The sequence below is a fragment of the Lutra lutra genome, chromosome 3 (assembly GCF_902655055.1).
Source record: "Lutra lutra chromosome 3, mLutLut1.2, whole genome shotgun sequence".
In the NCBI taxonomy this organism is placed as follows: Eukaryota; Metazoa; Chordata; class Mammalia; order Carnivora; family Mustelidae; genus Lutra; species Lutra lutra.
In genome coordinates this window covers 133,433,724-133,459,010 of record NC_062280.1, presented here as the reverse complement: position 1 = coordinate 133,459,010, position 25,287 = coordinate 133,433,724, and the positions used below count along the sequence as shown (strand labels likewise).

General features: G+C 41.7%; 1 protein-coding gene across 8 annotated transcripts in view; it reads left to right on the top strand.

Annotated features, from left to right (window-relative positions):
* SMAD9 (SMAD family member 9) overlaps positions 1 to 25,287 on the top strand; it is an 81,835-nt gene that overhangs the window by 51,859 nt on the left and 4,689 nt on the right. For all 8 annotated transcript variants that reach the window (XM_047723210.1, XM_047723212.1, XM_047723214.1 and 5 more), the window contains 4 exons: positions 1,332 to 1,967; positions 8,396 to 8,659; positions 14,196 to 14,417; positions 21,018 to 21,274. In XM_047723210.1, the coding sequence (XP_047579166.1) occupies positions 1,556 to 1,967; positions 8,396 to 8,659; positions 14,196 to 14,417; positions 21,018 to 21,274 (1,155 nt within the window). In that variant the 5' untranslated portion in view covers positions 1,332 to 1,555. The remainder of the gene's footprint in view (positions 1 to 1,331; positions 1,968 to 8,395; positions 8,660 to 14,195; positions 14,418 to 21,017; positions 21,275 to 25,287) is intronic.

The window sequence follows — 25,287 nt, the reverse complement described above, 5'->3', positions numbered from 1 at the left end:
TCAACTGATTTTCAGGCAGAATAACAAATGGGACAACAGTACTTTTGTGTACACATTTTTTGTACCATGAGTATGTATAACTTCTAAAAAAAAAAAAACCAGTTTTCAAACTTTTTGGTTTTATGATGCCTTTCTACTCTTAAGAATTATTGAGAACTCCAAAGAACCTTTGTTTGTTTGGCTCATATCTATCAGCCTTTACCATTTTCAGAATTAAGACTTACAAACTTAAACATATTTACTGATTCATTTAAAAAGAATGATAAACCCCTTATATATTAACAAAAACATTTTTATTTAAAAATGATATTTTAAAAGAATTTTTTTTTAAAAGATTTTATTTATTTATTTGACAGAGAGAGATCACAAGTAGATGGAGAGGCAGGCAGAGAGAGAGAGAGGGAAGCAGGATCTCTGCCGAGCAGAGAACCCGATGCGGGACTCGATCCCAGGACGCTGAGATCATGACCTGAGCCGAAGGCAGCGGCTTAACCCACTGAGCCACCCAGGCGCCCCTTAAAAAGAATTATTAAAAAGACTGTTACTGTTTCATATCTCTGCAAATCTCTTTAATGCCTGGTTAAGAGATGACACTTGGATTCTCATATCTGTTTTTGCATATCATCATTTGTGATATATTTTTTTAAGTTGAAACACATGAAGAAAATCTAGCACACACAGAAATGTAATTGGAAAATAGAGGACCCTGGCAGCCCCCTCATGGGAACTCTGGTCCTTTGAAAACCACTGTCTTATAAAGTAGTTTGTACATAAATGGTGAGATTATTAGTGTCCTATTTTTTTTTCTATTCCATTTATATATTTTTCCAACAGTGAAGATGGATTGCTTGCACAAACTCTAATTGAGAAAGGAAGAAGCATGAGCATGTTTGTGGAAAGATTATAGAGGCCGTCAAAATCCAGGGAGAGAAGTTTATACTTGGGAAATGAAGGAGTCACTGTAATTTCTTAAATAGGAAAATGACTCGGTAAAAATTGTGTTGGGGAGTAAATGGATTAGAATTGGAAGAGAAGAGCTACTTCAGAGGTTGTTGCAGTAATCCAGGAGCGTGGTGAGGGGGGCGAGACCTCACATGTTGGCAGAAACTGAGAAATATCAAAATCTGAGAGGCACTTTAAAGACAGAATTACCAAGACTTGGGTAAGGGGATAGTAGAGAGGGAGAGTCAAAGATGACTAAGACTTTCCAAGTCTAAAACATTTGAAGTGTATTTTCTTCTTTATATGCAATGTTTAATTTTTTTTTAATTATCCTGATGAAGCTAATTAGAACTTTATCTTGTCTTTTTGTTTTTGTTTTTGTTTTCCAGAGTTGGCCAGGCCCTTGTAGGGCCTGGGAGAAAGTCAACTGAGTTCCCAAGCTGAATTGACCAGTTACTTCCAGAAGAAAAGAAAGACCTACAACATCCCTGGAGAGTTTGTACCTATGACATCCCTGGAGAGTCTCTTGCTACATTCTTCCCTCAGGCCCTGCAGGCAGTAACGGGCCGTCTCTCCAGTTCCATTGGCCCTGGACGCCTGCAGTTCACCTCTTATGCACTCCAGCACCCCCATCAGCTCCCTCTTCTCCTTCACCAGCCCAGCAGTAAAGAGACTGCTAGGCTGGAAGCAAGGAGATGAAGAGGAAAAGTGGGCAGAGAAGGCGGTAGACTCCTTAGTGAAGAAATTAAAGAAGAAGAAAGGAGCCATGGATGAGCTGGAAAGGGCCCTCAGCTGTCCAGGGCAGCCCAGCAAGTGTGTGACAATTCCCCGGTCTCTGGATGGGCGGCTGCAGGTGTCCCACCGCAAGGGTTTGCCCCATGTTATTTACTGCCGCGTGTGGCGCTGGCCTGATCTCCAGTCTCATCACGAGCTGAAGCCGCTGGAGTGCTGTGAGTTCCCATTTGGCTCCAAGCAGAAAGAGGTGTGCATTAACCCCTATCACTACCGCCGGGTGGAGACTCCAGGTGAGTTTTCTTCCTGATGTCATCCTTTGTTTTAAAAGTTGAGGAACTGTGTCCCAGTTGATGAGGAGTGATGGGGCGTCGGCAAGACAAAGACCCCCACCCCCAACACCACCACCGAAAGAAAGGAAGAGGGGAAGGTTCAGTTTTAAGGAAGTAATCCAAACCTTTGTTTTTGTGGTCAGAAAAATCTAGAAAGAAGATAATTTTAGTATACATGTAAGTTTTGTGTGATTTTGAAAAATGAAGTTTGGATGTATCTTGGAGTTTATTATCATCAGGTTTTTCTAGTTCTTGGGGTATTTGAAGATCTTAATATGACCTTGATATTATTAACTGTAAAAAAAAAATCCTCCTTCCCGTCCTATCTCCCTCAGTGAAACTGAGCTAAGCTAAAGAAGGGTTTTTTTTGTTTTGTTTGTTTTGTTTTGTTTAAGATTTTATTTATTTATTTGACACAGAGATCGAAAGTAGGCAGAGAGGCAGGCCGGTGGGGGGAGGGAGGCGGGTGAGATGCAGGCTCCCTGCTGAGCAGAGAGCCTGGTGCTGGGCTGGATCCCAGGACCCGGAGACCACCACCCAAGCCAAAGGCAGAGGCTTAACCCATTGAGCCACGCAGGCGCCCCCTAAAGAAGGTTTTTGCTGCCACTTTCCACGAGCTCAGATACATGGAAGTATCTCCTATCTGGGTCTGCAAACAGCCAGTGAAAGAAGTGCTGGAAATCCTTTCAGGGAAAGGAAGAAACGGGCTGGGAGAGACTGGCAGTTTTCTTAAGTGTGGCTTTAAATATAAGGAGATACCATTCTGAAACCCGTCACACATGTGTGTGTGTGGACACACATTTTTGTGTGTCTTTTTGAAGTCTGGAGTTTACCTTTGTCCTTCACACTGACTGGAACAGTTGGAGTCCATTCCTCTTGGACTGAGTGTTTCTGTGGCTGCTGGGATGCAGATTTAATAGAAGCTTCCTCTCCCATGGGGCGCCTGGGTGGCTCAGTGGGTTGGGCCGCTGCCTTCGGCTCAGGTCATGATCCCAGGTCCTGGGTTCGAGCCCCACATCGGGCTTTCTGCTCGGCGGGGAGCCTGCTTCCTCCTCTCTCTCTGCCTGCCTCTCTGCCTACTTGTGATTTCTCTCTGTCAAATAAATAAATAAAATCTTAAAAAAAAAAAAAAAAAAAAAAGAAGCTTCCTCTCCCTATTTGGCTGTTTGCCTCATCCCAGAAGACCAGAGGGCTGGCCCAGGAGCTCTGGGAATGGCCCATGTACATTAAAAGATGGTTCTGTCTAGGCATGCGGGCCGTGGTGGGGGTCCAGCCTGCCGCCTGGCTCCAAAATTCAATTAACCTTACAGCAATGGTGGAGAAATTGTGCTCAGCTGCCAGTGGTCTTTGTGAGGTAACTTTCAGGCTTCCAGATCTTACCATCCTATTGTAAAACTGCCTGGGTGTAGACACTTCTCACCGTCACTTCATCCCAGGATTAGTCCCTGTATGAGACTGTTGAGAAAGTCCTGGTGAATCTAATGGGTTTCCACTAGATCATATAGGTCTTAGCTTTTTTCTTTTCTTTCCTGCTTCTCTCTGGATTCTCTGCCTACTAAAAAAAGTCATCTGGGGCACCTGGTGGCTCAGTGGGTTAAAGCCTCTGCCTTCGGCTCAGGTCATGGTCCCAGGGTTCTGGGATCGAGCCCCGAAATGGGCTCTCTGCTCAGGAGGGAGCCTGCTTCCCTTCCTCTCTCTCTGCCTACTTGCGATCTCTATCTGTCAAATAAATAAATAAAATATTAAAAAAAAATAAAGTCATCCAGGTCTGACTTTAAGACAATGGTTTGATACCTTTTTGTTTCAAAGATTTGAGTTATATTAAGCATTTAGAATATACCCAATGAAAAAAATATTCATTAAGAAATCATTTCACTCTTCTGAGGAATGTAGTTGTAAAATGTACATTGCAAGCAGTATCTTGTTAAATGTCTCTGGCTTTCCTTTTGAATACTAGAAAACCTAATTTTATTTTTAAACTTTTTAAAAAAGATTTATTTGAGAGAGAGAGAGCATAAGAATGAGCAGGGGAGGGGCAGTGAGAGAGAGAATCCTAAGCAGACTCCCAAGCCAAGTGCAGAGTCCAACGTGGGGCTTGATCTCGGGACCCTGAGATCACGAGCTTGAGATCATGACCTGAACTGAAAGCAAGAGTCAGACACTTAACCAGCTGTGCCACCCAAGCACCCCTAGAACACCTAATTTTAAAGGCTTAGTTTGTGTTTTAGTTTATGTAAGGTTCTTTTTAGAAATGGTAATGTGAATATATTTACATATGGCAGATGGATTTCATATCATAATATTTTAGGTTTTAGTTTCCAAAATGAAAGATGGGTGGAGATTGTATTAATTTTAAGGTAATATTTAAGCCATCCGGGATTTTTTTTTATTCCTAACTTTGTTTTTGTTTTTTTATTAGAAAAATCAAATTTTTACTTAACTTTCTGGCCATGTTTAAAGTAAATATTTTGAGAACAGTGAGGGTGCTAATATTAAGCAAGTTTACTGGGTTCCTAGTTATCATAAAGCTTAATTAAGTTTTTTTTGCATTTGAAATCTCATTTTTTTGACAACCTTCCCCCATTTTAGGAACACAGAGGGCTGCACTCTGATTTTCTTATTACTCACACAGCCTTTTATATCATTTATTTAAGTTCTTTCTAACTATCTATAGTGAAGGATCCGTTTTAATTTTTAAATTTTCAATCCTTCAAATATCAGTACTTTTGTAATGCAAACGAATTACGTGGCAAATGAAATTTTAAGAAGACAAAAATAAAAAGGCAAGCATAGGTTTGCTTTTTTTTACTATAATAAAATATATATATATATATTTTTTTTTAGATTTTTATTTTATTTATTTGACAGACAGAGATCACAAGTAAGCAGAGAGGCAGGCAGAGAGAGAGGAGGAAGCGGGCTCCCTGTTCAGCAGGGAGCCCGATACGGGGCTCGATCTCAGGACCCTGGGATCATGACCTGAGGTAAAGGCAGAGGCTTTAATCCACTGAGCCACCCAGGTGCCCCTATAATAAAATATTTTATATCTGCATTTCAACAGATATAAAATTACCCTGTCAAATTGCTAACTTTAATAAGTTTCTAAACAGTTTAGTCTCAACCTCAAAACTGTATTTTCCTTGACTGGCACCTAGCAGCTGGTAAAGTGTTATCAGTCCCCAAATCTCACTTTGCATGGCTTGCGTCTAGTAGCTTCTGGGCAAACAGTGTTTTTGTAGTGTGTCATGATTTTACTCCATGCAACTGGAGCTTATTTCAGGAGTATAATTTCTTTTCTATATAAAATATACCCACATATAAAAACCACATGAGTTTTGAAAGAGATACAAAATCTTTTCAGCTCTGCTCTGCACCCCATATGCAGCAGGAATAACTCCTGCCACTGTTCTCCCCCAAGTGGTGCTTAGTTGTTAAGATAGTGTTGTATTTAAAAGGTGGCATAAAATTGAAACCAATGTCTGTAATCTTACTATGTCATATTTGTAAGCAGCAGTTATGATCTAGAAATAGAATTTAGTAATTAGGAATAGCTATTGCTATGGATTGAACATTTTTGTGCCCCCTCTCCTTCATATGTTGAAAACCTAATGCTTAAGGTGATAGTACTAGGAGGTGGGGGCGGTCGCTTTGGGAAATGATTCAGTCATGCGGACAGACCCTTACAAATGGGGTTAGTGTCTTTATTAAAGAGGCCCCAGAGAGATCCCTCATCCCCTTCCACCCTGTGAGGGCAAAAAAGGTCCCAGTCTGTAGCCTCAAAGAGAGCTTTCCCCAGAACCTAATGATGCTGCACCCTAATCTTGGACTTCCGGCCCCGGAAACTGTGAGAAATACATTTCTATTGTTTATAAGCCACACACTGTATGGTATTTCTATTATAACAGTCCAGATGGACTAAGACAGCTATGTTTTGAGTGGAAATATTTAAAAATATGACCAGTGCATATCTAAGGTAAACTAGCCAGTCAAGCTGAATGCCAGCCGGGATGATTACCATTGGTTTTCTTTACAAAAATCACTGCCTTTGGTTTTAGGTGAATGGTAAAAAATACATTATCAAGACATTTGTTTCAATAAAGGAAAACAAACCTTTTTTTTTTCTTTTTGGTGTCTCAGATCTTTGGCCCATGAGGAAATAGAAGTTTCTGCCTCTGGATGGTGTGAGGCATTATATTTAACAATGTTAGGAATACCCTATAGATATTTTTTTTTTTTTTAAAGATTTTATTTATTTATTTGACAGAGAGAGATCACAAGCAGGCAGAGAGGCAGGCAGAGAGAGAGGGAAGCAGGCTCCTCACAGAGCAGAGAGCCCGATGCGGGGCTCGATCCCAGGACCCTGAGATCATGACCTGAGCCGAAGGCAGAGGCTTTAACCCACTGAGCCACCCAGGCGCCCCCCCATAGATATTTTACACTACAACTGAAGTTACAGAGATTATCCCAATTCTTTTTCATCCAAAAAAGAAAAATGAGTGTTTGTTTTGAGCCTTGTTAGCATTATAATGAAGTGTCATTGCAGAAGAAGCCATATACCATGTACTCTGTTGGGCGCCCCCCTTCTGGGCCATATACCATGGACTCTGTTGGCCCCCCCGCCTTTCATGAAGCAGGTCATCTTTTTGTTCCCACATACTCATGGAACACATAAAAGGAAGTGATGGCTTATCATCCAGCTCATTTTTAGATGATGATGTGGAGAGTTCTGTAATGTCATACATTATACACATAGACACATACACTGGCTTTTTAAGGGGGAAGAATTTATTTGTTTCTCTGCCACCCTCAGCTGGGGTGGTTTAGTTTTAAAACTTCATTTACCTGTTTGAGTTTATTTTCTAACTTGCTTGTTAGGAAAGAGATAAACGTATGATGGCAGAGAAGTGGTAGACTTTGTGATTGATGTTATTGTTATTTTATCGCTATTTTTGTCATCTGTTTATTCCAAAACATTTACTTTTTATCAAAGTTTTTATCAATACTTGCATGTGGTAACAAGCCAGTAATATTATTAAAAACAAGAGCTACCCCATCCATCTCCAGAAACAACTTCTCTTAATCATTCTTGGTTAGTTCTTTTCTTGTTCCCTCCATTATTACTAAAAATTATGGAGATAACTCTAGATAATATATTTATACATGTAGACGATATGTTTATACATTAATTACTAAAAATTATGGAGGTAATCCTATATAATATGCTTATATATCTGTTTCTGAACCTTTCACCTTCAGGTAATTTCATTGACTAATGCAAAAGATGAGGACTTAGCTAATTTATATTAATTTCTTTCTTCCTCTTTTTAAATGTCTGATATCTATCTTGTAGTTTATTTATTTATTTATTTATTTTTGGCTCTTCAATTGATTTCCATTTTGGCAGCTGGGGGTAAGGATTATTTTCCCTTAGAAGAGCTTTGCAATTGCCTTTGACCACTTCCTCCTTGTTTTCTCTGCTTCTCTTTCTGGAACTTACTTTGGTCACAGATTATACTACATTTATTGATTATCTTCTTTGTGCCAGGCACTCTGACACTTTAGAAGTCCGTAAGAACTAGGAATGCCTGGATAATACTTGCCCTTGAAAATTGCATCCATTCCTAACATTTTGTATAGAATCAGGATCAAAACCACTTTTTTTTTTTAATGTGGAACCCAAAAAAAACACACATAGGGCTTTGTTTATAAGTTTTTTTAATTGATGCTTATCTTTTACTGATTTGCTTTGTATTACTCTCTGTTTATCTTTTACTTAGTCATTTTTAGATACCTTTAAGAGCTTTCTGATAAAGACAAGTAGATTTTTTCTTTTCTTCTTTTTTTTTTTTTTTTTTTTTTTAACTTTAGCAACACTAGGCTGCCTGTCTGAATAATTCAACATGGTCTCTGAAAGAAAAATATTCTGGGCATCACTTAGAAACCAATTTTGCCTTTTAAAAAAACCAAACCACTTTATTGGCAGAATCAAAAGAAGACACAAACAATTAGTCCTGCAGAAGGCCAGATAATAGGGCAGTTCTGGTAATTTCTGTGGTAGGAATGAATAGGCAGTCTCTTTAGTGTGCTGACCTCAGAATGATTCTCCTCTAAACTTTTTACTGTGATACTCTGCTTAATATTCAGTTTGCAAGAGTATTTAAGTACTAAACACTGGTGTTTAGTTTGCTTTACCAGCTCACTTTCTGGGAAACGACGGAACCTTAATTGACAGCTTTACAATAAGCACAAAGAATGGTGGGTGGGCAGTTCCCAGAAAACAGAGTTTTATCATGAAGAAAATGGGCAGACACAAACAGTAAGCGTCCGCTGGATTTTGTGCCGAGGAGCCAATGCTCAATTCTAATCCACTGGTTCCTTTCTTATCCTAGTGCTGCCTCCCGTCCTCGTGCCAAGGCACAGTGAATATAACCCCCAGCTCAGCCTTCTGGCCAAGTTCCGCAGTGCCTCCCTCCACAGTGAGCCTCTCATGCCGCACAACGCCACCTATCCAGACTCTTTCCAGCAACCTCCATGCTCGGCCTTCCCTCCCTCTCCAGGACCTGGGCACGTGTTCACACAGTCCCCGTGCACCGCTGGCTACCCTCACTCCCCGGAGAGTCCTTCGGAGCCAGAGAGCCCCTATCAACACTCAGGTCAGTGAAAGCTGCTGTCCCTCTACGTGGAGTTTGACCCAACACAGTCAGTTATGGTGGGACCGTCCTAATTACTGTCACTGTTACTCACATTCATGTGGAACTTTGCCGTTTACATGGCCATGTCCTGTGGGCCTTCAGACCCACCCACCTCTAAGATCAGGGCCAGTTGGGAGCAGTTATCCTAGAGCTACACATATCTTTGCTCTGGTTTCTGGTTCTCACCCTCTGGAAGATGCTAAACGGATTTGAACAGCATCTCTGGGACTTTCCAGGGATTTTTTTGTAAGGTAGCAGAAATAAGATGATAAAATACTTCTCTAACCCAAGGAGAAAGACTTGACCTGAGGGTAAGCAACGTGAGGGGTCCATGCTTGGCCTTTTCTTTGGCTGTCTCTTTCAGTAAACACAGGGAGTCCCAGCCTCCAAAAGATGAATGCTTAACATCCCCGGGGCAGAGTTGGGCCCCACCTAGCCTGTGCTTCTCCTTTTGTGCTGTGTGAAGCCAGCACAGCATCTTGAAGACAGAGCTAGTCAGTAAACGTTTGCTGAACTGAAAAAGCCAATGGAAGGGACATCCTGTGCAAAAGGGAGAATCAAGCACATTGTCACAGTTGCACATGCTGCCGCTCCTATAAAGTGGGTCCAAGTTAGATCATGAAGAAGAGATTTATATGTACCTCTTAAGTGTGAGATGAATCATATCCTGACCGACAAATTCTTAGAGGCCAGCCTAAACTCATCTGGCGCTAAATGTTACAATCTGCCTCATTCATGTGTTCATATATTCCTTTATTTAACGGATATTTATGGAACACTTATTATATACAAGCATTGCCTTGGGGAACTGGAAGGAGAATTCAAAGATGGGTAAAAAATGTCCCTGTCCTCACAGAACTTATAAAATGTGGGAAGACAGAAAAGGAGGTGCCCTTTCCTTTCTGAATTATTCAGCTCTGCCTTTTGCTCCCTCAGCAATACAGCTACTATTTTCATACACATCTACTATTGCATTTATCACACTCTGTTATATAATTCCTCATTATATATTCCTCCCCCCATTCAACTGCCAGTCATCTTCTCTTTTTTATATGTAGTGCAGGTCCTAAAACACAGTGTTTGCTCATCAGTTGATTGCAGAGTAAACAAATCACCACACAGGCATTTGGAACTGGGTCAGAGCCTAGGGTTATAGCTCTTGATGTTACTGAGACAGTAAGTAATGGCAGAGCATCTACTAAGTGCCAGGCGCTGTGCTACTGCGAGAGGTACAATGATGATTGAGTTTGACAAGAGTCTCTGGCCTTCAGGAGGCAGTAGCTGTTGAGAACAATCATGTAAGTAAGCAATGAGGCTGTCACAGTCCGGACAAGTAATGGTAAGGACCTGAACTAAGAAAGGGATGTGGGGAGGGGAAAAAGACAAGGATTTTGAGGAGACAGACTCAATAGAACTTGATGCGGGGGTGAAGGCAGAGACTCTGGGAGGGAGCTCAGGAGTCATCCACTCAGTGGGGAGGAGATGGTTGCTGTCTTACAAGGAGCTGGATTCACCAAGAGAGGGACACAACAGGAAGAGAAGTCATTTGAGGGCAGAGCCAAGGTTAAGGGACAGGAGGATAATTATGTCACAGAACACTTGTTTACTTGAAACATATCTGTGCTGTAACATATCCTGCACTGGTGAAACTCAAAGGTTGATGTTTTTTCCCCTCTTCCCACCCATGAAGGACAGACCCCAACACCTCTGCAGAAGCTGGTTCGTTTTCATAGAGGGAATGGCTCTTTTAATTTCAAAGAAAATAATTATTTTCTGAATGATTAACAGCAAAATACAACCTGCAAAACAGACCCATCGACAAGTGAAACTAAAAGGAGATTCTGAAATTTAATAGTTCAGCACCTTTTTTCTTTTACCAGCTTTATTGAGATATAATTCATATATCATACAGTTTACACACTTAAAGTGTGCAATGTAGTGATTTTCACTTATTAATTTTTAAAGTTGTGGTAAGATATATATCTCATAAAGTTGGACATTTTAACCATTTTAAGTGTACAATCCAGTGGCATTAAGCGCATTCACAGTTCTGTGCAACCATCCTCACCATCTATTTCCAAAATTTTTTCATCCACCTAAACAGAAACTCTGTGCCTATTAGCAGTAGCTCCCAGTTCTCCCCCTGCCCTTTCCTCCTGCCCCTGGCAACCTCCAGTCCACTTATTGTCTCTGTGAATTTGCTTAGTCTAGGTACCTCAAAGAAATGGAATCATACAATACATGTCTTTTTGTGTCTGGCTTATTTCAATTAGCATAGTGTTTTCATAGTTCAACTATGTTGTTAGCCTGTGTCGTTTACTTCATTTTTGTGATTAAACAATAATATTCCAAAATAAAGATACACCATATTAAAAAAAAAAATTTGTTGACTGATGGATATTTGGGCTATTTCCACCTTTTGGCTGGTGTGGATAATGCTGCTCCAAACACTAGCAGGCAAGCATCTGCTTGAGTCCCTGCTTTCAGCACCTTTGAACATATGCCTAGGAGCAGATATGGTGATATGGTAACTCTGTGTGCAGTCCCTGAGTTTTACAGATAGACGTACTCTGGGACCTGCAGAAGAGCCACTTTGCTCTATAACTTTTTCACCAGGCTCATAGTTTATTTTCCCACAGGAAAGTGTCTTACCCGTGGTTGCACGATGTGGTCTGCTTTCGAATTGCCAGCAGTGCCTGGGGAATGTTCATGGCCACATCCAGCCATTGATCTCCAGACTCAAATTTCTGAGGGTGGGACCAGGAAACTGCATCTTTAACAAGTTTCACTGGTGACTTTGATGCATGCTTAAGTGTGGGAACTACTTGGATGGACAAAATTCAGTTTTCAACAAAGGCAGACTGATTCAACTTTTTATGCCACTGAACTCTACCCACTGCTAATGTAACAAGACGATTATGAAGTGACATTAGGAATGTATACAGGAGGAATCAGTCATTCTGAGGTTCTCACTAAAGAGGTTTTCGTCTGCTGCAGGAGTTTTTATTGTGCTGTGAATTACTTTCTCCTAAGATCTGATCTACCGAATGCACAGCACTTGCCTAAGTATGATCACAGCCCGATTATAGGAACTGATACTTGGGGAGAGGAGCTCTTCTCCGCATCCCTTGGGCACAAGATTATAATCAGGTTTCCACTGTTGTGCATTTTGGAGGCACATTTGGAACTATCTCAGAGACCGCGCATCCCTGCGGTCATTGTACCATCCATGGCAACAGAGGAATTGGAAAACTAAGCTCAAAGAAGGTTTAACTTTCTGTTTTGAAAGCTGGGCAACAGACCCCTGGCGCTATTGAGAAAGCTAGGAGAATAGCTCCTTGATTTGAAAATCTTATGAAGTCATTGGAACTTAAAACTCTTTAGGTAACTCCCAAGTCAGTGGGAAAACTAATTGACCAAGTTTAGTGAGGATGTCAGGACACCAGATTTCTTACAGTGTCACTGCAGAATAGCCTGATGACGTGACTGGTCTCTCTCCAGCAGTAGCACTATGCGCCAGGCCCAGGAGTTTCACAGCGAGGAAGGCTGGAGCTGTCTTAGTGTAGTGTATCAGTTTTACTGCTTTCTTTAGTTGACATACCACCCCGCCTTATCAGGCCACAGGAACCCCAAGGACCCAGAATGGCTGACCCATAGATGCCACAGCTGATAGTCATTTAGTGCTGTCTGTCCTTAATGGAGGTAAATTTGTAGATGAATAGCTCAATGAAGCTGTTTTCTTTCTTTTTTTTTTTTTTTTAAAGATTTTATTTGTTTATTTGACAGAGAGAAATCACAAGTAGGCAGAGAGGCAGACAGAGAGAGAGGAGGAAGCAGGCTCCCTGCTGAGCAGAAAGCCCGATGCGGGGCTCGAACCCAGGACCTGGGATCATGACCTGAGCTGAAGGCAGCGGCTTAACCCACTGAGCCACCCAGGCGCCCCATCAATGAAGCTGTTTTCTAAGAGCATTTTCTATTACCCCAAAACAAAACAAAATTAAACAAACAAACAAACAAACCAAAATGTGCTAGCCTGCTATTTCACATGTCTTTGAAGAGGCAGAGAGCACGGCTTGCCATTCTAACTTTGGCATTCCTTATCACCATAGAGTGAATGTTAGTTTGTCATCCTGGTTACTAGAGTAAGTTAATTTTTTATTCTAACCTAACATTTAGACGCTTGTAGTTCTTGATGTTTAGTACAGAAATGGGTGTTTAAGTTAGCAATTTTATCCCCATTGTGTTTATACTATAGTTTTGTAGTGGTGTCTTTGATTTAGCTTAGAGGGGAGCTCATCCTAAATATGTAAATATATGCAAATATGTAAATGCACATGAATATGTAAACACAAATATGCAAATGTGGTCTAGATAAATATGTAAATAGGGTTTTTACAGAATTTTATCTGTTTCTTAAAATAGGCTAGGTAAATAAATGTTGTTCGGTTTTAATGTTCATGTAAGCCACACGGGGATCTTACACAAAGGCAGATTTTGGTTCCTTAGATCTGGGGTGGGATCCAAGAATCTGCATTCCTCACACGCTCCCAGGTGATGCAGAGGAACCACACTGAGTAGAGAGAGTCTAACAGGCTTACGATTTGAAGTCTGTAGGGGTGAAGTCTTTTACAAGTACAGGTCCTTTTGTAAATCAAATAATAACCCCCTAATTTATGTTTCATAAATTTATGTTTCAGTGCACATAGGAACACACCGTAGATATAAGAATTACTCGGGTATCCAAAGAAAAGAGAGCGAATATAATCAGTCAAAAGACAGAAAGAGTGCGTGGCAAAGAAAGAACTCTGAACTTTGGTTGGTTACTGGCAACTTAATTTGAAAAATTTAAGGTGAAAACATAACGTTCATGGATATCCTGATGAAACATGTGCTGTCTTTAAAAATACCTTATGCTGGATAAGTACTCCATATGTATACAATGGAGAATGTGACTCTATCTATGTAGAAGTTTTTCTTTTTTTCTTTCTTAAGTAATTTTAAGTCCTGTCCAGTATTTTTGATTTGGCTTTCATCATATCCAAACTATTATTTTTTCAGCCTTAGTTTTTTAGAAAATGATACTCTTGTCACCAGGACTCCGTTCAGTCCAGTGGCAGTGATATGTTATCTTTAACACATAGACAGGAGGCAACCTGTCCCCTTCCCTGGAGCTGTCTCCTCTCGGGGTGATGGAATTTACATTAATCTGTTCATACTGTTGTTTGTCAGACCCCCTCAGTACTAATACATATGAGTACAAATGCTCTAACCATGGGAGAGTCACAAGGATCGTGGCCTCTGTGCCGCACGTGTGGTGACCAGATGAGCTCCCCACACAGATCTTCCATCAGGGGACAGGTTTGGAGAGATCACAGAGAGCATCTTTGTCTTGCAGCACCTCTCCTGGTTAAGAGCATGAATGTTGTCCAGGTGGGATCGTGAGACGGGAAGCCAGGCATGACGGGAGTGATGTGCTCTCTGGTTCTTTTCCTTCCAGACTTCCGGCCAGTTTGCTACGAGGAGCCGCAGCACTGGTGCTCAGTTGCCTACTATGAACTCAACAACCGAGTTGGGGAAACGTTCCAGGCCTCCTCCCGAAGCGTACTTATAGATGGATTCACAGACCCTTCAAATAACAGGAACAGATTCTGTCTCGGACTTCTTTCTAATGTAAACAGAAACTCAACAATAGAAAACACCAGGAGACACATAGGAAAGGGTAAAAGCAAATATGTCATTCACGTATATGTTCTTTGGAGCGAAAACGTGGGGAGAGAAACAAGCCACGGATTGGCCAAGTAACCCGGCAGGCTGGTGAGCCAGCAGGAGGCCTGAGGCTGCAAGGTCGTGGTCTCTCTACTTCTAGGGTCAGCATAGCATCTTTCAGAGGGTGGATTAGGATAAGTATTAAGACAAAAGTGGTAAGACAAACAAGAGGATAAATGTGAAAGCAGGATGAAATTACTAAATAGAATTACCATGAATTATTTTTGAATTGCCCAAAGATGCTAAATAAGAATACTTCAGAGGAGGAATTCTGGTGGGGGATTATATTCTATCAGGTAAAGTGACCTTTGGAGACTTAGAAGCCAGGTAGTGAAAATCATGACAATTTATATAGGGAAAACTTTGGTAGCGATTGGGGTTCTCCTGTGCTCAGGATTGTTATGAAGCCAGATGGACACAGGCCTCCCTGAGCTTTGGCCAACGAAGCTTTGAAGCCTTTCTCATTGGTGTGATCAATGGTAGAAAATCCCATCTGAATGTGAGCCCTCACTGTGTATCTTTAAATCATCTTCTTTACATTAGAGTAGCTGGTAGTGTTTGACACCTGGTTGTCCACTATTATGTCAGACTACCGTGGAATCATAGTTGTACAGAACCTTTAGAGTCATTTTATCTTTCCTCTTTCCATCCAGCCCTCAGACCACCTCAGGAAGGTAGACACAAATCTTTTCTTTCAAATTTCCAGGGGAGATTCATTATTGTACTTGGTGATACATTCTAATATTCTTCCTAGCATGCTTCCTAAATGTCTCTGTCATAGAAAACCTACAAGCCATTGGTTAGAAACAGGTTGAATTTATTCATTGATGTCCATTTTTTTTTTTAAGATTTTATTTATTTATGACAAAGAGAGCTAGCGAGAAAGGGAACACAAGCACAGGGGAGCTGGCAAGGGAGAAGCAGGCTCCCCTCTGAGCAGGGAGCCCGATATGGGGCTGGATCCCAAGATGCTGGGTTCATGATCTGAGTTGAAGGGAGATGTTTAATGACTGAGTGAGCCACCCAGGCACCCCTTCATTGATGTTCTAATGGTGATATTTATGTTTATTTATATCCTATATTTTTGTATAGTGGCTTTTTTTTCCGTTTTTGTTTTTCACATAGTGGCTTTGAGATGGCTTATAGGAAAACTTTGCAGTGAAATGATAAATGGAAAGTAGAAAATCAGGAACAGGGAGTTGGGGGCAGCAAGGAGGGAGAAGGCAACTAAAGGTTAGCATTGTGGCTATGATTAAAATTGTGCTCTAGGTTTTCTGACAGGGAGGTAAAAAAATGGAAACACAACTATAATGTAATTTTTATCCCAAAGGAAGAAACATAGCCATTCTTCAAAGGAAATAATACTTTCCCTTTGAATTCTTAAATAAATTTCTCAGATACTATAACTTTACTTTCAAATGGTTTTTATAAGAATCTTCAGGTAAAATTTAAAGGCAGAATATTACAACATAGTATTGTGGGGCTGGCTGTGTGCTGAGGGGCTTTCTGGACTGGTCTGCATATGAGACTTCTGCTGATGCCACTTGGTCCAAAGATAGAATTCAAACATGAAAGGACTGTTGAATGCCTTCTGGGAATCTTTCTGCAAGTAGCTCTTTGAGGGTGCTGCTGATGCAGACATGGGAGTTGAGGTTCTGTGTGTTCCTGCCTGAGAGCTAATCCCCAGGTTAAGAAACCATAGGAACAAGAGCTAGGAATGACAACCTTTTATGAAAATCAGGAAGTCCACCTAAGTGCTCAGTGAATGGAAGGGCCCTCCACCCTCATGTGGTTCCCCAAGGCAAAGTCAGTTTTTTTCAGAAAGCTGTTTGGAAGTGCTTTCCTGAGAAAATGATTTTTTTAGAGGAGATTTAAACCATGCCATAAAGCATGGGGGAAAATTAGCGTCGAATATTTTTAAAGGAAGAACTGTCGGTCTTTTATGAGGTCAGGGGACTGCTTCTTAGGTGCTCCCTTGGATTGTTTGGTTTTGAGCAGCATGGCTTCCTGGAACACCAGCCTGAATAAATTTGCAGCAAAATGCCTCCAATCATTAGTGAATAAGTTAACTTGTTCTTTGGAGTTAATTAATCGAGACACTTAAATTTCAGAGATAGGCATTCATCTCACAAATCTTTGTTGAGAATCTATTCTTAGCCAAACTGTCCCACCATTAGGGATGCAGCAGTTGGAAACAAAGAAACATAAACAAAAACAATAACAGACTTTCATTGGTTACACATAACCAAGGAAAGACAGAAAAGGAATAATGTTATATATCTCTAAGGATTTGTCTAGGGGAAAACAAGAGGGGAAGAGATTGGGGAGAACTTGTTAGAAAGTAGAATGGGATAGCCAGGGAACGCTTTCCTAACCAGGTGACATTTGAGCAGAAAGAAAAATGCAGTTAGTCACATGGAGGGGGAGCTTTCAAAGCAGAGGGAGCAGCAGGTGCAAAGCCCTGAAGCCTGCCTGGTATATACATTGTAAGAACAGCAGGGAAGCCAGGGTGAGTGGAATAAAATGGATAAAAAAGTGGGGAAGTTGTAGAAGAAGAGGGGAGAGGACCAGGTCACAGGAGTTTACAGATCTGAATTTTCACTTTAAAAGGATTCCCTGGCAACTGCAGTAAAATTAAATTGTTAGCGAGGGAAGAGAGAAACATTTTTGTTTTTAAGATTTCATTTATTTATTTGAAAAAGAGGGAGACAGTCAGAGAGGGAACACAAGCTGGGAGAGTGGAGGAGGGAGAAGCAGGCTTCCCGCTGAGCTGGGAGCCCTATGCGGGCTCATCCCAGGACCCTGGGGCCCTGACCTGAGCTGGAGGTAGAGGCTTAACGACTGAGCCACCCAGGCGCCCCAAGGGTGAAAGATTTAAAAACACACATGAAGGAGAAAACTGAAAGGTATATAACAAATGTTAGCTTTGATTATTTCTGGGCTGTGCATTTGTGGATGAGTTTTATTCTCTGCATCCCCGCATTCTCTAAATTGTCCCTCCTGGGCTTTCTTGCTCATGTGAGGTTGGAGGCGGTGGGACTTGGCCTGTCAGGGCAGGCCAGGACTGCTGCAGTGGTGCTGAGAAACATCGCAGGGGGCGCAGCCCAGCCCAGCAGAAGGGCTGAGTGAGTACTGAGGTGGGCCATTCTCTGTAGTCCAGTTGGGCCCCACCCTATTTGTTCATCATATTGTCCAAACAGACTTAAAATTTTCAGATTCAGATTTGGGGAACTGACCTTGCCTCCAGGCCAGTGATGGCTTTGTGTGAATTCTAAGAAGCCCCTTTCTCAAGAGAAGTTACTGCCATCTTCTGGAGAAGCTGTATAATGATGTTATAAATCTTGGAAGGCTATGAAGCACACCCTAGAATTGTGCAGTGCACAACAGTGGGCACCGTCCCACCGAGAGCATGTCCCCTGAACCAAAGTCCTGGTGTGGATCTGGAAATTTGTACTTTTATATTATTACTTTTCTCATCATATGTTAAAACATTTTTTATTTTGGAAAATGTCAAACACATACAGAAGTGCACAGAATCATGTAAAGAATATTCATATCACCCTCTCCAGCTTCTGTAATGATTCACAGTGAATGCATTCATATCTGCTGTCCCTCCACAGTATTTTTGCAAGAGTATTTTAAAGTAAATCTCCAACTTCATATCCCTTCATCATAGATTTGAGTATTTATCTATCTATAGAAGGGATTTCTAAATATAAGTACCATTATTACATCCAGAAGTAGGCACTTTCTTAAAGCTCTAAATGATCCTGATATTCAGCCATGTTTTTATTATTTTTTTAATTAATTTTTTTTTAAGATTTTATTTATTTACTTTACAGAGAGAGAGAGATCACAAGTAGGCAGAGAGGCAGGCAGAGAAAGAGGAAGGGAAGCAGGCTCCCTGCTGAGCAGAGAGCCGGATGCGGGGCTCGATCCCAGGACCCTGAGACCATGACCTGAGCCGAAGGCAGCAGCTTAACCCACTGAGCCACCCAGGCGCCCCTCAGCCATGTTTTTAAAATGGTGTGTGGAAGACAGGGCAACAAAGGCAAGGCATAGATGGATTACAAACTCATGATAAGGTGTTGAGTTCGAGCCAGGAAGTTTGGGATTATTCTAAAGGGAATGAAGAGGTACCAGAGTCTCTGAGCAGGGCTACGGGATAATGAGATTTACTTTCTGTGCTGGCATTTGATCCTCCCTCCCAGTCAGCAGGTGAACCTATGTGCATTCCTTCCACTCTGGGGCTCAACTTTCTTTTTCTTCTGGTAGAGTCCAGAGCCTCAGAACCATCTCAGCAACCTAAGCAACCCGCCTTCCTCCCTATCTTTCCTGTCATTTCTCTGTTGTTCAAGACTGTGGAAGAGGACCCAAAGGGAACACATTTGCAGTCTGACTTGGCAGACCCAATTCAAGCCCACGGTGCCTCTGGCCCTAAGTAACCATAGCATAGGACTCCACACTCCCTCATCTCCTAGAAGGTGGGAGGCAGTCACACACAAATGGGAAGCCCGGATAGCGGGATGCAGCCCAAGAGAAGTTGGAAGAGCTTCCCTGAGGACCACACTGCCTGGTTCCTCTTTGGCATCTCAGGAAGGGCATTATCCTATTGCTCACTGTTCTTTATGGAGATTTTGAATCTAAAACACAAGTCATTTAAAGCCGTGGTTTTGGTTTATCAAGTGGATGCAAATAAAATCATTTGCCTACTTAACTTTTTTTTTTTTTTTTTAAAGATTTTATTTATTTGAGAGAGATCACAAGTGCGGGGAGGAGGGTCAGAGGAAGAAGCAGACTCCCTGCTGAGCAGGGAGCCCTACACCAGACTCAGTCTTGGGACTCCAAGGTTATGACCTGAGCCAAAGGCAGTCACTTAACCAACTGAGCCACCCACATACCTTTGACTTTTCTTTGGATGCCACTGTCTCTAGCCAAAGCTCAGCTTCCTTCACGGTGGGGTTGAATTCCACCCTTGTCCTGCTGTTCAGAGCCAAATCAGGCCTCCGTGTGCTCATCCCATTGGCTCTGCCCCCTCTTTTTGCTCGGGACACTAAACTCCTGCCTGTCTGCCCAGCCTCTACTCTGCTTTCCTTATTCTGCCAACTGTGCTGTGGTTGAGGATAATACTTCCACAGGGTTGAAAATCATCCCCTAAATAAAGACCAGAGTCAGGTAACAAAAATCCTATCGATTCTACTTAGTAGGTTCTGGGAGGATTATAAATATGAAGATCATTCAATTCAAATACATCCTGAACACTGGGCCATCTCATTCTCTGGCTCTTTTCTCACCAGTTCTCCCTCTTTTTGAACAACCATAACCCCCACAGGGGCGGCCCTCCCCGGGAGCTCATGGGGACTGGGAACGAAGTCTGTATTTGCCCCAGCCTCACCTCCAGCACGTCGGTGCAGCCAGATACCATATCCCAGCCAAGAGGACCCTCTTGCCTGCTTCTCACGGCCGGGGCTGAGGGTGCCTAACCCCAGGCTGTTCAGGGAGAGAATGGACATGAGAACGAAAAGGGAGGGGAAGGCTGGGAAAAAAGGAGAGGAGATCCAAGATATATCAGTCTCCGTGTATTCTGGATCATTTCTATGAACCCTTTGTGACCCCATGACAATTGTATTTACCATCACGTTGACACATAATTCTGGAGAATTTTGTTTCTGCTGAAAGGCTGGAGGAAAACTGTGCTGGTATTTAATGTTCACTAGACTGGAGCATCTTTGTTTTATTTAACGCCAGTCTCTTGCTATAAATATATGTGAAGTCTTAAACCCAGAGACCTGGAGTGAGAGAGTCAACTCAGATTTAATCTGGAATGAAAATTAGTTTGGGCAGCACCAATCTCAGGATGGTGTTTTGCTTTTTAAGTCCAAAAATGTGATGTAAAGTAAAATAAGCAACATTTTGACTGGAAGTCTTTATATCTGAAAAGGTGACAAGAATTTCGTTGTTCTTAAGTAAAATGTAGGCATTATTTCTATAATGGTAGGTGACAAGTTCTAAAATGAAATAAATCTCTTTGAGGTATTTATTAAGACAAATGGATTCGTAATTGTTGTTAAAATGTAAACTTCAAAAAAAAAGTAAACTTCATTTATTGTTTCCTCTGAAGCGGGTTTAGTGTATGCACAAAAGGGGTAAGTGACATTTCCTTGATATTATCTGTGCCCAGTTTCTATTTTTTTATTGATACATGGACCTGAAGGATGTTTTCTGCATTATGTATTTATTTTGCTTCTAATATTATGAGAGTGAATAAGCGTGAGATCGAGAGTGACAGAAGGAGCAGTGCGCGACAGCCTCTGCAATCGTTGTAAACATGGGGTGCAATCCACTTTTAAATGGACTCATGGGGAAAAAAAAACCCCACAGTACAATTAGAACAAGTGGGCATTTTGATCACTCTTTTACTCTGGCTGGTGATATTAAAATTAATTTCACGAGAGATAGTCACATACCAAGAGGTTGCATTGAGAAGGGAATGGTGTTAATCCGAAGCTAAACACGATGCTGGTGTTTGAGGGACGCTGTTTTTACCTTGTAGGTGTGCATTTATACTACGTTGGGGGCGAGGTGTATGCCGAGTGTGTGAGCGACAGCAGTATCTTTGTACAGAGCCGGAACTGCAACTATCAGCACGGCTTCCACCCAGCCACCGTGTGCAAGATCCCCAGCGGCTGCAGCCTCAAGATCTTCAACAACCAGCTCTTCGCTCAGCTGCTGGCACAGTCGGTTCACCACGGATTTGAAGTCGTCTACGAGTTAACAAAGATGTGCACTATCCGCATGAGCTTTGTTAAGGTAAGGATGCTTGCTCTCAGATAGTAAGATAAAAGAGGACAAAGTAAAACAAACCAAAAAGCATCTCTTGGGTGTGTGGCGTCTATACCGCCCATTCGAGTAGGAAACAGGGTTGTTGTTGTTGCTTTGGGGGGTTTATTTTGGAACTCTGTTCAGGTATTTCTAGGAAGAGCTCCTCCAGGAGTATCCACTCTCATTCAGCAGTTAAAAGAAATTTTTTTTTTTTCTTTTAAGATTTTATTTATTTATCTGACAGAGAGAGACACAGCGAGAGAGGGAACACAAGCAGGGGGAGTGGGAGAGGGAGAAGCAGGCTTCCTGCCAAGCGGGGAGCCCAACACGGGGCTCCAGCCCAGGACTTTGGGATCATGACCTGAGCTGAAGGCAGCCACTTAACCAACTGAACCTCCCAGCGCCCCTAAGAAAATTCTAAAAAATTTTACTTTTGAAGGAAAACCAAGGCGGTAATCTGATTTTTTTTATGCGGAAGATAAAGTGACAATGATGATTTTATAGGATTTAATGCCACAAAGTGTTTTTTTTTCTTCTCATCTCTCAAATTGCTGAGCACGGTTGTCTCTCAGTAAATGTTGAATTTATCTGATGTAAATAAAACATTGCTCTTACTCTTAGAAAGCATACAAGTCAACAGAAGAAATCATATTTATAAAAAAGCTACAGAACAGACAGTAGTGGCTCTAATACAAGCTGCTGTACATTAAGTGCTATTATAAAGGCATAAGCAAATTAGGATAGAAATATTATGTTGGGTATGATCAACTCTGAGCGAGTAGTAGCTGTTCTCTTTATGAATATTGAATTTCTTGAATTAGATCTTACTAACGTTGATGTGAAGGCTTCGGAGAACTGAGGAAGTTAGTGGGAAGGAAAACCCACTGGATTTGCACACTGAAGTCTTCGGCTGTTTCATCTCTTGCAAAGCAGTTGCAAATAATTCTGAAATTTCAAAATCTTAGCTTGTTTATCAGACTCTCTGGGTCTATGTGACAGTTTTCACATTGTCACATATCCACCCAGGAAATCAGTATGGATTATTCCAGGTTTTTTTCACAGTAAAATTTGTTAATCTTTTAAGATTACCATGAAAAAGAGTTGTCCTATTTTTCTATACTCTTATGTTTATTGTATTTATAATTTTAGTAATTATTTTAAAAATAACAATCAAGAATATAGTTTCCAATTTAAAAAATGGCTTTTTGAAACCCTTTCTTTCATGATGACAAAGCAAATTTACTGCTAAGCTTTAAAAGCATTTTTATGTTGTAAAGCTATTAGCAAATACCTGGAGATCTTTCTAAATGCTCTGATGCTTTGGAACCAGCAGAGGGCATTAAATTGCCATTAATGAACAATCATTTGACTCCTAGTTATTTTCTCCAGGTCCGTGTTTTTAAAGTTAGGATGAAATGCCAGTACATCAGAGGTAATTATTTCACTGTCATGTAAGCTTGCATAGACATCTGATTGTCCTAAGATCAGCTAGATCTATTTCATAAAGCTATACAGTTCACAGAAAACAGTTAATAATGTTGCAACAGACAATCAGTTTAAAGAAATTTAAAATTTCTCATCATGGGGAAAAATGGGTAAGTATGTGAGGTGATAGATGTTAACTAAATGTATTGTGGTCATCTTGCAATGTATGTATATCCAATCATTGCATGTACACCTAAAACTGACACAGTATGTATCAATTGCATCTCAACAAAACTGGGGCTGCGGGGGAAGACAGTACAGATAAAATTAATGTGGCTGTGGGAGGGACAGTACAGATAAAAATAATGTAAAATATCTCATTAGTAATTTCATATCAATTATGTGTTGATAGGATAATATTTTAGGTAGATTGAATTAATAAAACACATTATTGAAATTTTAAAAAAGAAATTATAGGACTAACACTGGTGGCTTCCGCTGAGAGGGGATGGACTAGATCATCTATAAGGCATCTTTTAGCTTTGATTTTTACTGATTCTAGGACTCAGTCAGTCAGTCAGTAAGATATTATTGAGCACCTACCATGGGCCACACCAGGCGCCATTCTAGGAATTGAGATATATCAGTGATTACTCAAGATCACTGCCTTCACGGAATCAATATTCCAGAAGGCAGAGACAGGCAGTAAACAACAGCTATAATAAAGAACGTGAATGGAAAGAAACAGAGCAGAGTATGGGGAATTGGAGTGCTGGGGTAGGGGTAGGTTGCAAGTTTTATAAAGATAGACAGGGTGGACCTCTGTGGGGACTTAAAGGAGATGAGGGAGTCAAGTCGTAATGGTATCTGGAGGGGAAGCAGTAGACACAGAGGAAAGGCCAACCATACAGCAAAAGCTTACTCTGACATTTGTAGGAGCAAGGAGGCCAGGGTGCCTGGAGCATGAGTCAGGGATTCGGGGGTGGGGCTGGGGGTGAGATCCAACGCAAGGATTTCAGCTTTTATTTTAAAAAGGTGGAGAGCCTCTGAAGGTGTTTGAGCCTAGGATTTCATGATCTGACTTAAATATTTAAGATTTATTTTATTTATTTATTTATTTTTGGCAGAGAGGCAGGCAGAGACGGGGGAGGGGTAGGGGGGTAGCGGGGGGGGGGGCAGTGGGGGGTGGGAAGCAGGCTCCCAGCTGAGCAGAGAGCCCACTGCGGGCCTTGATCCCAGGACCCTGGGATCATGACCTGAGCCGAAGGCAGAGGCTTAACCCACTGAGCCACCCAGGCGCCCCTGACTTAAACATTTAAAAGATCACTGCAGCTGCTACGTGATTTGCAGGTATCATGCAGACAAGTATTAAGTAGAGACCAGCTAAGAGGCTATTGCAATATTCAGATGAGAGATGACGGTTGTGCCCACTAGGGGGAGCAATCTCTTAGAAGGTGTAAGAAGGGAGAGATTCTGAGTTGTGCAGGTGATTCCATGGGGGAAGGTGAAAGGAAGAGTTAAAGAGATAAAGTTGCCCCCACCCGGGAGGGAGAAGATGCAGGTGGATCAGGTGTAGATAGAAGGTAAAACCTTCAGTTTTAGTGAGAATACCTCTGTGATGTCTGACATGCATCAAAGCAGAGACGTGAAGGAGACAGAGATACCAGTCTGGATTTAGGGAGAGAAGGCTGGGCTGGAGATGTCAGTTTAGGAATTGTCAGTGTTTGCACAGTATTTATCCATGAGCCTGGATGGAACTGCCAAGGTTTGAGTTAAACAGAAGATCAGGGGCGCCTGGGTGGCTCAGTGAGTCAAAGCCTCTGCCTTCAGCTCAGGTCATGATCCCAGGGTCCTGGGATGGAGCCCCGCATCGCATCGGGCTCTCTGCTCAGCAGGGAGCTTGCTTCCTCCTCTCTTTCTGCCTGCCTCTCTGCCTACTTATGATCTCTGTCAAATAAATAAATAAAATCTTTTGGGAAAAAAAAAAAAACAAAACAAAACAGAGAAGATCAGAGCTTTTAGGACAGAGCCCTAAGGAGAGGAATTGGTACAGCCAGTATGGACACTTTGAGGGTTTTTGCTAGAAAGGAAGTCAAAGATATAGAGCAGTAAGCGGTGGGAGTGGTAGGGCCAGCAGAAGTGTTTTGAAGATGGGAGATATTTCAGCATGTTCTTATGTAGATGGGAATGATCCAGCAGAAAACAAAATCTTGTAGGGAAGAATGGGGAGATTTGCGGGAATGATGTCCTTGGGAAGGCATTTGAGTTTTATGCACAACTGGATGGACTGGCTTATTTGGAAGCGCGGATAATTAATCTGTGCTGAGAAGTAGAAAGGGTGAGTGTGTTGGCACAGGTGCTGTGGAAACTCTTCTGATTGCTTTACGTCTTGTTAAAATAAGATCAAAATTAAGAGGAAGGCAAGCCATAAGTGATGCTGAACTCTTAAGAAACAAACTGAGGGTTGGCAGAGGGGAGGTGGGTAGGGGGATGGGGTAACTGGGTGAGGGACATGAAGGAGGGCACTTGATGGAATGAGCACTGGATGTTGTATGCAACTGATGAATCACTGAATT